Source organism: Amphiura filiformis, chromosome 18 (genome assembly GCF_039555335.1).
Source record: "Amphiura filiformis chromosome 18, Afil_fr2py, whole genome shotgun sequence".
Lineage (NCBI taxonomy): Eukaryota > Metazoa > Echinodermata > Ophiuroidea > Amphilepidida > Amphiuridae > Amphiura > Amphiura filiformis.
This window is the reverse complement of record NC_092645.1, coordinates 34,350,530-34,366,987: the sequence shown is the minus strand read 5'-3', so window position 1 is coordinate 34,366,987 and position 16,458 is coordinate 34,350,530. Positions and strand designations below refer to the sequence as shown.

The following is a 16,458-nucleotide window of genomic DNA, read 5'->3' as shown; positions in this document are numbered from 1 at the left end:
CCCGATGCATTTTTTTTCAATGTTTTTTTTTACATTGATTTGCGCTGGCTGCTCTGGGTAAAGATTAAAATTTGTTCAATTTTTTTGTTGTAATTATTAAATTGTATTGTTATTTAAAACAATTGCTTGCATAATGATTGAGCAATTTTTACTTCTGCTCCACTTTTCGAGTCAATTTACGTTTGGAGCTAGACAAAATTGGAAATCAATGTTTTTGTTACAGTAATGATCTCTAAAAGACATCCCCAACAATATATCCAAAAATGGGAATAGGGGGATAATGCCAATTTGCATAAAACAAAAATGGCTGCTATAAATAAATGCAGGGCTCAAATTTCAAAATTAGTTGATTCTGGTTAGAACATATATACCAATGTATATGTATTCCTCTCATTAATATTGGGATTCAGAAAAGTATAGTTTGACATATCTCTAATGTACACGCTTTTAAGGTTTACTACCGCATATTGTTTTAAATGTCAACCATTGTCCACAGGGGTAAAAATATCAAAATGTTTGATTTTGATCACAGTGGTGTCAAATTATCCCTTGGAACATTTTAAACAAAGAATAGTTTGCCACATCTCAGGTGTTTTGCTTCCTATAATACCTGTAACTTGTAACATTACAAAATAGGTCAATGGGTTTTGATTTATTTGCCCTGTTACCGATAACAAAACACCTGAGATATGGCAAACTATTCTTTAATTAAAATATTTTTCTCAGCGGAATAATTTGAGACCACCTGATCGCAATAGGAGCATTTTGGACAATGATGGGGACCAAAATTTAACATTTCACCAATATGCCTACAACTCAAGAACTGTATCGGAGATAGATCAAACTGCATGTATTATGATTCATATACTTTTTCTGATTTCTGAATCCTAATAATGAGAAGAATACAATTAGATGGGGTTTTTTATCCATATTTCAATTTTGAAATTTGAGCCCTGCATTTGTGGCCATTTAACCATTTTTGTTTTATGCAAATTAGCAGCCCCCCCTCTTCTCTTTTTGACCTTTTTGCATATATGTTTGTTGTTCAGGAAGGTGGTTTAGAGTCACGAGCAAGCAAAAACATTGGTGTCCAATTTTGTCTAGGTGCACCCATTATTAAATTACAATTAAAATTGGTTTTAGATTCCTACTCCTAGTGATCATGGTGATATGAAAAATTATAAATGACATTTTGCCATAATTGTTATCATTGTATTGGTGGATCCAGGATCAGCTATTTAAAAGCATTATTTTATCCAAGCTCTCAGCCCAGTAATTTTCTGATAAAGTGACATTTTTGTTCTTGAATTCCTGGATCTGCCAGTGCATGCATTGTAGTTTTTGTAAATGGTTTCAAGCCCGGGTTTCAAGAAACTACTGTATAAATTGTCTCTTCAAAATAGTTTTTGATTCTTCAAATGTATTGCTAGAACATAAAAGAAATAAAACTTTCAGAACTGTATTTGCAAAAACAAAAAATTAATTGTGATGTGCTTGTTTTTTAATAAATCTAAACAAAAATGTTTCCGTAGCCTTATACGGCTATTTATTATATTAAGTAACCGTGTATGGCTATTCAGCCCGGGAGTTTTATGAGCCCAGACCAAGTTGAGAATTTAAGGATAACGATAATATCACGCTTTGGTGACGAAAAAAGAAAAACCTGTTCTACGGGCCCGACCGACCAAGATTTTGGACAAATTGGGAAAAAAATTTCTTGTACAAATGAATACCGACCCAAATTTCGACAATTTCAAGAACAATTTTTTTGTTTGTATTTTCTCAAATTGCAAATATTTACAGATTTTGGTGATTTTTGGGTCATAAAAAAAAAAAAAAAAAAGCCTGACTGACCCTACGTAATAGGTCCGTCCGCCCGTAGAACAGGTTTTCGTCGCCTTAATTCCGTAACTCTTTGTTTGATAGATAGAATGGCAGTCCACTTCAATGCGCCCTCCATGGTCTTGGTTATGAAGCGATCGGCACTTCTGATACCGACCAGTGCCGACGTCACGGGTTTGATGGAAAACTGTGAAATTGATCGACACTTCACCAATCCGAAAACATTGAAACAAGTCTTACACATCGCTAGTCCAAAATAAAATTTGAACATCACCTCGCAAGAACAAATGTGCGAGACGCATTAACAGTTCTCTAGTCCGAAACTCGAAAGCACAAAGCTAGTCCCAATCTGAAAAATGGCGGTAGTCCAACTCCAAATAGATTCATATTCTGACTATGTCAACGTTTCGGACTAGTGACAAGTTTTTCATTATATTTGGAATAGCGTTATGTCAGACTAGGGCAGAGTTTTTCATTATGTAGGCCTACTACATGTTGAAGGTATCAAAACAATGAAGTTTACTGCATTACATATTCGGTCTAGGACGTGTCGGACCAAAGATGTTTATTTCATGTTCGGAATAGTGACGAGTTGGACTAGCATCATGTCGAACCAGCGATGTGTCGGTCCAAAGACATGCCCCTGCAAAAGTAGTATTCAATCTGAATGGACATCTATATTTTTTATTTGTTTCTGTGCAATTATGATTTAAACTAGGGGCTACAGTTTAGTTTAAATAATTACTTCCATATAAAGCACGAGCCATTAATATTGACGAAAGCAATGTTGGGAATTCTGAACAATTGAGGAAATAAATAAATGATTATTTCGGATGTCTTTTAGAAAATATTGTGATAGTTTGGGCGGCAGTTCGATAGTACAGCTGGCAACCAATTCACATCACATGGTAAGCTTAAAATGATCCGAGATAAATTGAGCCAGCCGGGCACGCTAGCAAGTAGCCGTGCACAACAACTGCTAGTTTTACGGCGCAGAAAGTTCCCCAATTGCATAATATCTAATAATCCATTCATACCAGTGGGCTACATTAATTTTTATTTCGCTCAGAATTCGTATGTAGGGAAATAAGTTGTTTACTTTTTACTTCGTTGTTTGTTTATTTACCCTGACGTAATTGTGAATATTTATGAGCTAGGTACATCAACAGACCAATCACAATCGGTTATTGACATGACGTATTGGCAAAAGTTGACCTCTGCTGACCTGATAAACATGTCTCCTCGTGTATTCTCAAACATGGACCCATATTTTTACTTCGACAGTTGAGAAATGTTTTACTTGTTATTTATCCGGGCGGAAATATTTCTTGCAAATTGAATATTTGTTTCAAGAGTCTTTCAAGTAGAAAACATATCTAACTTCTGAAAATACTGTGTTTTTTCTGGACCACGACCCAATATTATGTGGAAAATAACGAAATTTCTTGACCGAAATTTGCGGCAAATCATTTTAAAGTTTTTTTCTTTCCTTTAGTTCGATCTTCCAAAATATGTGTTAGGCCATACTTTTACAATCAATCATTTACTTGGAGTATATATAAGTAATATTTCGCATCAAAACAAATTATTTTTTGATATTTGAGAGGGAAAATTTACGCTCCATTTTTGTTGTCTCGACCACGCAATCATAGCGACTCGCTATGCACACAGCACAGGCAGTCGTTTTCAGCGGGCAACGGGCAAACGTTGTCAGTGGGCAACGGACGAGCGTTGACAAAAATAAGCCCTCTATACTTGAAAAGCTAGCAACGGTCTGTCGTTGCTAGAAATGATGCCATCTATTGACTGCAACGGTCTGGCGTTGCAACAAATATTGCCCTCAGTTGATCAACGGCGTGCCGTTGTGCTACAGACTGATTATGGAGCCAGAGGTGTCCAGTGATATAAAAATCTCAACTTTTTTGAGAAAAGTGGGGGATGATGCTGTGGATCACGAAATGCCCTTTTAAAGATCCGAAATGACATGATTTTCATCAATGCCTCTCTTCTTCTCATTAGGAAATGAATTTGGAGAAAACCTTCTGACAATAAAATAGGCCTACTATGCTGAGCCATCAGCCTGGGTGGCTCACGCTCCAGTAATTTCAAATGATTGAGCTCAGTAACACATCAAATTTCTTGAAAACAAATAGATAATCAGCTTTTCGGATTAAAAGCTTAGAGGGAAGGTCTTGCTGCTCAGCGAGTGTTTGTAATTATCAGAAGGTTTTCTCCAAATTCATTCTCTAAATGTATTTCTTGTAAAAACCACTTTGACTGGACTGGTAAGTGATGGCAGATATGCAGGATTATGTCGCGGAAAGGCGACATAATAGTTAGTACAATAACAGTAATGAAAACAATTCCCAGTTTATATTCTTTCTTCAGACTAAACATGAAAATGAATTGCTTTGTGTTAAGGGGTACTATACCCCTGGCCAATTTAGTGCCTATTTTTGCATTTTTCTCAAAAATTATAGCGTTGGTGACAAGTAAGATATGTATATTATAGGGCAAGGACTACAACTACTGCACAGGAAATTCAGCAACTGTGGGCAAGTAGTTATTGATTTATTGATCAAATATTGGTTTTCCCTCAATTTGACTGTAACTCCACAACTGTTGTCTGTGCTGAAATTAAATTTCCAGTGCAATAGTTGTAGTCCTTGCCCCTATAATATACATATCTTACTTGTCACCAATGCGCTTATAATATTTGAGAAAAATGCACAAATATGCACAAAATTGGGCAGAGGTGTAGTATTTCTTAACTAAATGATAATAATTATTATTGTTTTGTTTCTATAATACCAACAGGTAGTCTCAGTACCATAGCAACAACACGTCAACCAGTATTCATTACAAGCATGTAATAGATACCCCGACAGACGACACCAGGATCCAAAACATTCTCATCTAATAGTGCACAGTTCTTTAACCCCAATACATTTGTACATTCATTGAATGACCTTTGAACATTTTGGTACAAAAACTCATACTCTGCAACATGAGGTCAATTTTTGCACTATGGTTGTTTAATTGAGGTTATTGGACTATGCCATTGGGATGAGGCCATTGTGGTCCATTAGTCTTTCAATCCAGTTTTCAACACCAAAGCAATGGCAATAGAAGACCACAAGAAAATCAGATGGCACAAACTTCTAGGCCTCTTCAGTATGTTTCTTCGTCTACCTGTTTCTCGGTGCCATCATTTTCCACCATCTTGAAACTGAAAATGAGGATCACGTGCGAGTTAACACACAGGATGCTAAACAGAGGATACGGGATGATGGTTGCCTGACGGAGGAGGAGGTGGAAAACTTGTGTGGCGGGTGCGTAAGGCGGTGTCAAGTGGAATAGACCCATCTGCGAATGTGACTAATCCATCTAACTGGGATTATGCCAGTGCATTCTTCTTCTCTGGAACCGTAGTTACAACTATAGGTAAGGTGTTGGGTTTACATGTTTACAAATCTGTAAAAAACATGTTGAATCTCTAGAAACTGTTTTTGCAGCGTAGTATGCTATCAGCGTAGTATGCTATCAGCAGTAGATAGTTGATGAAGTAGTATGCTATCAGCAGTAGATAGTGGATGAGGTAGTGTGCTATCAGCAGTAGATAGTGGATGAAGTAGTGTGCTATCAGCAGTAGATAGTGGATGAAGTAGTGTGCTATCAGCAGTAGATAGTGGATGAGGTAGTGTGCTATCAGCAGTAGATAGTTGATGAAGTAGTATGCTATCAGCAGTAGATAGTGGATGAGGTAGTGAGCTATCAGCAGTAGATAGCTGATGAAGTAGTGTGTTATCAGCAGTATAGAGAGTTGATGAAGTAGTGTGCTGTCAGCAGTAGATAGTTGATAAAGTAGTATGCTATTAGTAGTCGATAGTTGATGAAGTAGTGTGCTATCAGCAGTAGATAGTTGATGAAGTATAATGCTATCAGTAGTAGATTATGATGAAGTGGTATGCTATTAGCAGTAGATATTTAAGTAGTGTGCTATCAGCAGTTGATACTTGATGATGTAGTGTGCTATCAGCAGTAGATATAGTTGATGAAGTAGTGTGCTATCAGCAGTAGATATTCAAGTAGTGTGCTATCAGCAGTAGATAGTTGATGAATTAGTATGCTATCAGCATTAATTAGTTGAAGTTGTATGCTATTAGCAGTAGATCGTTGATGAAGTAGTGTGCTATCAGCAGTAGATAGCTGATGAAGTAGCGTGTTATCAGCAGTAGAGAGTTGATGAAGTAGTGTGCTGTCAGCAGTAGATAGTTGATAAAGTAGTATGCTATTAGTAGTCGATAGTTAATGAAGTAGTATGCTATCAGCAACAGATAGTTGAAGTATAATGCTATCAGCAGTAGTTGATGAAGTAGTATGCTATCAGCAGTTGATAGTTGATGAAGTAGTAGATAGCTGATGATGTGGTATTCTATCAGCAGTAATTAGTTGATGAAGTAGTGTGCTATCAGCAGTAGATAGTGGATGAGGTAGTGTGCTATCAGCAGTAAATAGTGGATAAAGTAGTGTGCTATCAGCAGTAAATAGTGGATAAAGTAGTGTGCTATCAGCAGTATATAGTGGATAAAGTAATGTGCTATCAATCAACAGTAAATAGTGGATAAAGTAGTGTGCTATCAGTAGTAGATAGTTGATGAAGTAGTGTGCTATCAGCAATAGATAGTTGATGAAGTATAGTGAGCTATCAGCAGTAGATAGTTGCTGAAGTAGTTGGCTATCAGAAGTAGTGTAGTGTGCTATCAGTAGTAGATAAGTGATGAAGTATTGTGCGACTCAGCAGTAGATAGCTGATGAAGTAGTATGCTATCAGTAGATAGTTGATGTAGTATGCATATCAGCAGTAGACACTTGATGAAACAGCGTGCTATCAACAGTAGCTAGTTGATGAAATAGCGTGCTATCAGCAGTAGATAGTTGAAGTAGCTTGCTATCAGCAGTAGATAGTTGATGAAGTAGTTTGCTATCAGCAAAAGATTGTTAAAGTAGTGTGCTATCAGCAGCAGGTAGTTGAAGCAGTGTGCTATCAGCAGTAGATAGTTGATGAAGTAGCATGCTATCAGCAGTAGATAGTTGATGAAGTAGCATGCTATCAGCAGTAGATAGTTGATGAAGTAGCATGTTATCAGCAGTAGATAGTTGATGAAGTAGCATGCTACCAGCAGTAGATAGTTGATGAAGTAGCATGCTATCAGCAGTAGATAGTTGATGAAGTAGCATGCTATCAGCAGTAGATAGTTGATGAAGTAGCATGCTATCAGCAGTAGATAGTTGATGAAGTAGCATGCTATCAGCAGTATATAGATAGTTGATGAAGTAGTATGCTATTAGAGTACACAGTTGATGAAGTAGTGTGCTATCAGCACTATGACTAGTGTGTTATCAGAAGTATGCTATATGGTCATGATGGTATAAGCAGAAGAAAGTTAATGATATAGTATGTCAGCAGTAGAGAGTTGTTGAAGAAGTATACAATGCTATCAACAGTAGTATGAAGTAATGTGTTTGGTAGGCAGTTTGGTAGTCAGTGTTCAAAATAAGCCAAAATATTCAAGAGCCCTCCTCATTTTTCACAGTTTCGATTATTTTGTAAATTTTTAATGTTACAATGGTCCACTATTTGTGACACTTTGTAAGACATCAGTCTCACAAATAAACAAAAGGTAATGCCATCTCCGCATCAGTGTGTCTTGCTGATTTTGGTGACAAAACTTTAAGGGGCTATGTGGGTTTACAGAGTATCATATCCGAGGACTCGCAGTGATGTTCACAGGGTTTGGCCGGCTTGATTTCAAATACTCTTGGTAGAAGTTGAAACAAAGCTTTCAATTTTGGATATTTTGTGTTGTATCAGTATCTGAAGTAGGAATTAATGATTATTTCAAACTGTACCTTGTTCTATAAGCCTATGTGTAAAGTGCCATTCGTGTAGATAGTATATGTAATGGTAACATACCCTGTAGGCCTATTAAGAAATGGGCTATTCCTTTTAAAATCCACACTACCCTTGTGGAAGATTTTGGAAATATCTTTCACAGGGGGTATGAATTTCAAATGGAATGAACACATTAGTAGACTGTTCCCCAGTCTCAGTTCGGTTCCATCTCTGGATAATGTGACGATAAATAATTACAAAATGCCCCATGAAAAAATGGCATAAAATCCAGTAGAATTTGGTATAAAATTAGAAAATTTTGTTTGGAATTCCAAAATCTTTTCCAAAAAATAACACAATTTTTATTGATGAAAAATGGTTAGATCTGATTTAAAACGGTTGAATCTGGGTGGAATTCCAGAATTCTCTAGAGTAGGGTTGTGTTTTTCAAATGGAAGAGCCCATTTACCTCTAACGCTTATTTAATTAAACAGCAGTCATGTCTAACAAAATACCACATCAATTAGGTTTCTATAAATCATTTAAAAGACCTCATTGTGACGGTAATTGGTTGTATCGTCATTGGCAATAATGGCCTGTTATTGTGCTGCTGATTATTAACTATCAGTGCAGTAAAAATATTTCAGTTGCTAAAATTGTTTATGAATGGTTTCAAAATGAACGATAAACCATCGCTTTTACAGAAATGTTTTTAAACGTTATAAACATATTATAAAACACGTTTTGGTTTTATTCAAAACAATTTAAATAACATTTAAATGTCGGGCTATATAAAGATTATGAAAACATCAAAATTATTAAAACGTCAAATGTCATTGTAAAATATTTTGTGCACACATTTTAGCGAAATATTTATCAACTCTTAAATAAAATTATGTTTATAGAATGTTTTGCATCAAGTTTTCACAAATGTGTTTGGAACCTTATAAAATGTTTTATACCCTGTATATAACCATTCAATAAAATGTGTTTTGTAAAACGTTATTAGTTTGCTGACAAGTGACAAGTCATTAAATTGTCACTTTATTGGCTTCTTCGAGACATAATTGACACTAATATTTGAATGGATGCATCGGCAAATGACCGCCTTTGTTCGCGCCTAAAAATCTGCAATTTAACCCAAAATTTAATGTTATTAAAACATTGTTGCCAATATCAAAACCTAAAATATAACCTATTTAAATAAAACGTATTGCGTTTGCTGGGAATGTCAAACTAAACTATACCTGGTATTAATCATTGTCATGATTATATAAATATCAGGCTTAGCATTTCCATAATATAACATTTTACGAGCAAATATAAATGACCCGTATCTAATGCATCATACAATCTTGTAAATTGGTATATATCTATCAATAGTTTGATGTATGATCAAGTTCATAATCATGATAATGTGCATTCCATTGTTGTGAAGGAATTCAGTACTCATCAGCTAAAAGAAGCTCGTTAATGTTTGTCAGGTTGCTATGGTAACCATAAATGAATGAGTTCATCAACTGTCTACCCTTAAGGGGGTACTACACCCATCGATAAATGTGTGTCTATTTTTGCATTTTCTCAAAAACTAATAACACAGTGGTAACAAAAGTTATGTATATTATAGGGCAAGGAATCAATTACTACACTGGAATTTCAGTGACCCAAGACAAGCGGTTCGTTATTTATGATAAGAAATAAGGTACCGCTAGGATGTACCTCATTTCCAATCATATACTGAACCTCTTGTCTTGAGTCACTGAAATTTCAGTGTAGTAATTGGATTCCTTGCCCCAATAATATACATAACTTTTGTTACCAGTGTGTTATTATTTTTGAGAAAAATGCAAAATAGTCACTTAAGGGTACTACACCCTTTTGTGCATATTTTTGCATTTTCTCAAAAAATATAATGCATTGGTGAAAAGTAAGATATGTATATGGGCAAAGACTACAACTATACTGCACTGAAAATTCAGCAACTCAAGGCAAGTATTTATTGATTTATTGATCAAATACTGGTTTTCCCTCATTTTTGACTGTAACTCCACAACTATTGTCTGTGCTGAAATGAAATTTCCAGTGCAGTAATTGTAGTCCTTGTCCCTATAATATACATATCTTAATTGTCACCAATGTGCTATAATTTTTGAGAAAAATGCAAAAATAGGCACAAAATTGGCCAGGGGTGTAGTACCCCCTTAAGGTAGCACACTACTTCAGCCCCATTGGGCTATTCCAGTTGAAATCCACACTATCCCTGTGGAAGATTTTGGAAATATGAAATTGGTCAGGGTTAATCATTTTGAAACCTATACTCCCCGTGATTATGGCTTTTACCTATACCTTCCACAAATGGAAGTTAACCATTATTGTCTCTTCTATTCAAAACTTGTACTCCCTCCGTGGTAGAGTTTAGCTAAATCTTCCACAGGGGAGTGTGGATTTTAAAAGGAATAGCCCATTGCTGACAGTGGATTATTACTAGTTTCATCTAATTCCTAATAACATTAAGCTATAAATTGGGTTTCTTTCAATAAATGAATAATTTGTTTAAAAAAGTTAATCCCCATTGATATGAAAACAAGAAATGTCTTTAAAAAAGACAACCTCATGGATGAAGTTCATGTGAAAAAAATTTCTGATGCATTTTTTATTTGTTTCACTTTCAGGATATGGTCGATCAGTACCAACAACGGACTTGGGTCGCAATATCTGCTTACTCTATGCACTATTTGGAATCCCATTCACTGGATGGCTCCTTGCAACAGTAGGCAACTTCTACTGTGATGTCTTTCACAAGATAGCGGCAACCATTGAAAACTTCATCCACAAGCATTGTCAAGTCAAACACAGACGATTGAGAAAATTCACCCTCTACACCGTTGTTTTTGCATTAAGTTATAGCTTGATAGTGTTGATACCATCATCATGGTTCTGTATCATGGAAGGTTGGGATTTTGATATTGCACACTATTATTCATTTATAACGTTAGCAACGATAGGTTTTGGCGACTACGTTGCATCGGTCGATTCCAAACACCCAAGGAACCAAAATTTGACGTGGGTTTATGATATCGCAATTGCATGCTGGTATGTATTTGGATTATCTTATCTGGCTGTTCTTATTACAGCTATTGGGAAAAAACAGAAACAGGGTTTGACCAAAGTTAGGTCCTCCATGAAAATTCATCTGGGGAAGGACGACAAACAACCGCCAATTGGATTTGGTCTTAACCAACATTATGTTGAGACGTTACAAGATGAGATTACTGAAGATGGAAAGAACAAAATGAATGGAGAGGTTGAAATGTCTGTGATCGATGATCATCAAGTTGTATTATCTGAGCGTACATATAAACATATCATGGTTAGAAATGAGGGAACACAGACAGAATGATACATGCACCCCCCCGACATACACCGCCCACATGCACCACTTCATATACCTACACACACAACCCCACCCCCACCCGGAGGTGGCACTCACATGTTAAGGTGGCACAGGTATCTAAAAGAAGACCCTGCACATCTGAAGCTAAGCTCCAAACTGTGGACCCACTTGAATATTTACTTGCATTTGGGCTTTTGTTGAGTTGAAATCGCCACTGTGTTACTATACTGTAAGAATAATGTTCATTTTATTACTGAACTTTCAACATAATTTTATGTTGTTTTCAATATTCGAACATCCTCAGTTGCTGGATGTCTATGGTTATGGTTGTATTATATTGTTGGGTGTGTGGGCTTGTTTATACAGTATATGCATAATTTTGTAAATGTAATCATATGTATTTTAATTTCTTGTAGCTAGTATGTGTATATGGTAATAATTTTATGCCTTCTATGTGTATTTTTAAATATATGTTTGTGTTGTATCCTAGGCAGCAAGGGAGAACAGTGCTGGTCACTAATTGCTTGTCCCAGGTTAAAGAATTAATAAATAAATGAATAAATAAATAAATAAATGCAGAAAGTATCCAATGTGTGTTGCAAATGTGGGAATAGTAAAAAATAGTAGTCACTGCAACAAAATTCTTCTCCTCTGTGTTGAAAACTTTAAAACTTGTTAAAATTTTGAAATGAAATGGGAATTTTGAGTTTTATTCTCGCCATTTTGATAAAAAAACATAAAAAAATTGAATTTCTTGATTTTCAAAGAGGACTATGTGCATGATTTTACTATAGAATTTGTGTACATCGTGGAACATACTATTTGCGTGGCTGTGTGTAGTAAGCTGTTGTACACAAATAGCTTTGCTAATATATTAGTCGCGGTGTAACAAGCGTAGTTGAACGTTCCACAATGTACACAAATTAAAAATTTTTCTATAACATGCATGTGCCGCAGAGTTGCGACTCAGAATTTAATAAAGGAGTACTTCGTGACCCTAGCATCCTCTTTTTATGACATTTTTCAGTATACAGCCTGTCTCAAAAAAAATTGTTGAAGTGAAAAGCGCCCTCTGTGACAATTAGAAAACACCGTTGTGACATAATGCTTACATCAACGTCAAGGGCATAGTCTTAGCTCTCAAATGCCGTTTAGTCTGCTCAATTTGCTTGTTTTAATCTCGAGATATGCTTACTTAACAACGAAAGGGTAAAATCACAATTGTGCCACTTTTACTAGGGAAGAGGCCTGTACATGTAAATCAATGATAGGATCAAGTTTATCAAGAGTTCCTTCGTGAAATCAAAAGAATGCATCAATTACACAACAATACATAATAATTTGGTTTTTAATGTTATATCATGATAATTAAAGGTATAATGGTTCTCTTTTTCCACTTACGACAAATGAAACAATAAATAAATATTTCACATTCTGCTGTAAAATTAAATACATCTGCATGTCAATGATTTTACAGCTTTTTACCATGGTATACTGTTAATATCTTCTCATTTGTCATTCAAGACATGTTAAAAGACAAACAAATATTGTACACTTATAGGTTAATGAACTTTGACAAGTTCATGAAATTAGACAAATTAATGCACGCGTGCTGGTGTTGATGCATCTAATGCGAAGGGGGAGTGCATTAGACGCATCAACATTAGCTATCATTGATTTACATGTACCAGCCCTATTCCCTAGTAAAAGTGGCACAATTGTGATTTTACCTTTTTGTTGTTAACTAAACATATCTCGAGATTAAAAAGAGCAAATTGAGCAGAACAAACGGTATTTGAGAGCTAAGACTGTGCGCTTGACGTTGATGTAAGCATTATGTCACAACGGTATTTTCTAATTGCCAAAGAGGGCGTTTTTCACTTGCACAATTTTTTTGAGACAGGCTGTATATCCACGGAAAAAGCCTATTCCTAACATTTCAGTTGATTCCGATTTTGCGTTTGCGAGTTATGCATGATTATGTGTATTACACTGCGCCATAGACAATGCGTTGTAATTTCGTTCTGGTATACCAGAACAAAATTCAAATTTCACCATATCTTTGCTAAACGAATTAATCTGCAAAATATAATTTGTACATAAACATTATGTAGCCAGAGATTTCCAGTAATATAAAAATCTCAATTTTTTTGAGAAAAGTGAGGGGATGAGGTTGTGGATCACGAAATGCCCTTTTAAGACGGCCTAATATTAGTTTAAGCCACAGGTGGGAGCAAAATAATATACTGATTATTAAGTTGCAAAAAGGTTATTCACACCTGCAGTTATTGGTATCATTTGCCACAGACCGTAACTGTAATAAACATTGTAATTTAACCACTTCCACACTGGTGTCGACTGCAGACAACAAATTCCAATTTTTATATAATCTAACAAAATTCGGAAATGTACATTTTCATGATCATATTTGGAATCAGTATGAAAAATGCATTAAAATGAGTACAAACAAGTCTAGTATTGGTTCAGTGGTTCTTGAGATAGCTCTTGATATTTTGAGAAAATATCTCAAAACTTTTATGTTGAAGCCTATAGCCAGCATGCAGTGCATTAATGTTCAAGTAGATTACATTCAAGGCAGTATCAGTGAGCCCTGCAAAAAGCAAAGGATAAGTCTAATTCTATTCTGATAAGGTCTGGAAAACTGGACAAGACTGAGGAAGAATGGACTATTTTCCAGTTGAAATCCAAACACCTCTTATGGAAGACATGACATTAATCTCCCACACAGGGAGTATACATTTCAAATGGGGTTACCTGAATGGGGGGACTCCATTTGAAATTGGATTTCAACTGGAATAGCCCGATGTAGTGATGGTGATAAAAATGTTCATGACGCTCTATTTGATTGCCTACTGTTTACAGCATCCTTATTTAGGTCAAGTTTGATATTATTACTTTCAGGGTATCAGTATGTTACAAATAAAGCACACCAACAACAATGCTAACATCTGCAGAGATTTGATAATTATTTAAGATTTTCAGATTACACTGATAATGCCTTTATTGTGCAAAGCTTGAAGCACAAAAGTTTTAACATCCGGTTGGCAACAGCTGAAAATCAAAATGATATATTTTCAGATTATTAAGCTATTCCACTTAAAATACACATCCCCTATGGAAGATGACAACTCAATTCCGGTTTAAATATATACGGTACATGCATTTCCAGGGGATATTTTTGCTTGTTTTATGGCAAATTCCAGCTGAAAATGGGAAAATGTTAAAATCCAATTATTTGGCCCATATTTGGGGAATTTTGTATAGAATACCAACATCTTTCATTATTATGTTTTGATGGATCCACGTGTGTTAAAATATTGGATCCAAAATATAATAATGATAAAATTGGATGCTTTACGCCCAATATTTGGTCGAGCTATGAGTTTTAAAATATTGGACAAGACATAGTCAAGTCCAATATTTTAAAACTCGTAGCTCGACCAATAAATATGGACCCAATTGATCCAATTTTATATCACACCTTGACCGCTGTTTTGGGATAAAAATGATTGGGTAATGCAAGACTAAAAACAATTTTGGTTGAAATTTTGTAATCTTAGAAAGGGGATATGGCTTTGAAATGGAATAGCTAATTGTTTTTGGTATTTTCATACTTTATTTTAATTTGCATGTATATATATTTATTTTAATTATTATTATATTATATACTCAAAATTGCATAAAATAAGACATTAAATGTAATGTGACTTTTGTGTTTTGACTTTTTCATACCAGCAGAATTACATTTCATCATATTAAATTTCAGCACTTTTTTATTATCTCTGAGTAGCATTGAAATATTTTGATTATGCTATCAGAGTTCTCTGTAAACATACATGCTGGCTGATAAGTCAGCTTATGAACTTCTGCAGGCTTATGAACTTATGGCCCCCTGGCTAAGCCACTGCCCCCCCCCCGGCCCCCCCCCTGTGAGAAGTCTTGGCCCCTCTTGCCCCCCCCCCCCTGTGGCATGCTGGCCGCCCTCTTTTGATGAGTTTGCCCCCTTGAAAGTTGAATTGTTTGCCCTTTGCCCACCCTCTGAAAAGTGCTGGCTACGCCACTGTCTGCAGGTCATACCTTATGTTATATCCTTCATTAATATATTCTCGTTCGTTAATTGGTTAAACGAGTATCATGTGACCAAAAATAGTTTTGCTATTTTGCAATGCAGTCAAAAAGCCGATTGATGAGGGAACGAGGTACTATTCAAAGTACTAGCTCCCGGGGAAATAGTTATACTATCACCCTCTGAGCGTATGACCTCATACCAGCGTCGCAGTTCCTAGTGGTCCGTGCAACTCGCCACATACGCGGGATATCACATCCGGTTCTGGGGTATTAATGTGTCGCAAGTCATGTTGTCTTACGCAGCACACAAGCAGCACTGAAGTGCAGCTAAAATACAGCGGTTCCATGCCATAATCTGAGTTACATCAGGATTAGCATGATTAGTATCTTAATATTGACAGCAAAATACTGGCAGAGAACATGGTTACTCGTTTCACGGCGGTATTGTAGAGGTTAAATCATTTTCACGGTAAGCTTTAGCCACTCAACTGTGTGCGTGTTGTGTGCATGTAGGCCTCGTGCATTCAATCAAAACAAAGCGAGGCCAGCCTAGCCTTGACTAGGCCTAGCCTAGATTTATACCGTGGCCTATGACTATGATAAAGGCCTTGCGTTTCTAATATTTTAACCAATTAATGAACAAATAATATATTAATGAAGGATATAAAACAAATATTTACTGCTCTAAATTCGGGATCTGGTGGAATCTATTGGTCCCCTCGGTGAACTGGAGACCGTGAGCCTACTATTTTCCCTCGACCTGGCGGTCTCGGGAAAATAGTAGGCTCACGGTCTCCAGTTCACCTCGGGGACAATAGATTCCACCAGATCCCTCATGAGCAGTAAATATTTGTATAATATTGCTCACCACAAATTGCTATTTATATACAACAAAACAAATAACATGCTAAATGGTCACACAACCACTCAGTGGGTGGTTGAATAACAACAGCTCATAGTTGACAACACAACGTTGAATGAAGAAAATACGATGGGATTGCAAGCTATGTTGACAGCATCTCAACACACGATTCTGAAACGGTAACAGTTTAGGGATGAAATTAAAACTTGACCTGCGGTTCCCATTGTTTAGAACAATCCCGGGAGAACAATAGCAACCGGACGGAAATGCCGGTCAAGTTTTAATTTCATCCCTTAGCTGATGTCAAAATGACAGAGTCCAATATCATTCAGTCTACATGTTGCTAAACATCTACATTGTATAATATGACCCCTC

The 16,458-nt window shown here is 36.0% G+C and overlaps 1 protein-coding gene across 1 annotated transcript in view; it reads left to right on the top strand.

The window, feature by feature from the left end:
- LOC140139106 (potassium channel, subfamily K, member 16-like) overlaps positions 1–11,144 on the top strand; it is a 29,301-nt gene extending 18,157 nt beyond the window's left edge. Inside the window, 3 exon segments of the mRNA XM_072160888.1 lie at positions 5,008–5,199; positions 5,202–5,286; positions 10,411–11,144. Coding sequence (XP_072016989.1) covers positions 5,008–5,199; positions 5,202–5,286; positions 10,411–11,138 — 1,005 coding nt within the window. The 3' untranslated portion in view covers positions 11,139–11,144.
- The last annotated feature ends 5,314 nt before the right edge of the window (positions 11,145–16,458 follow it).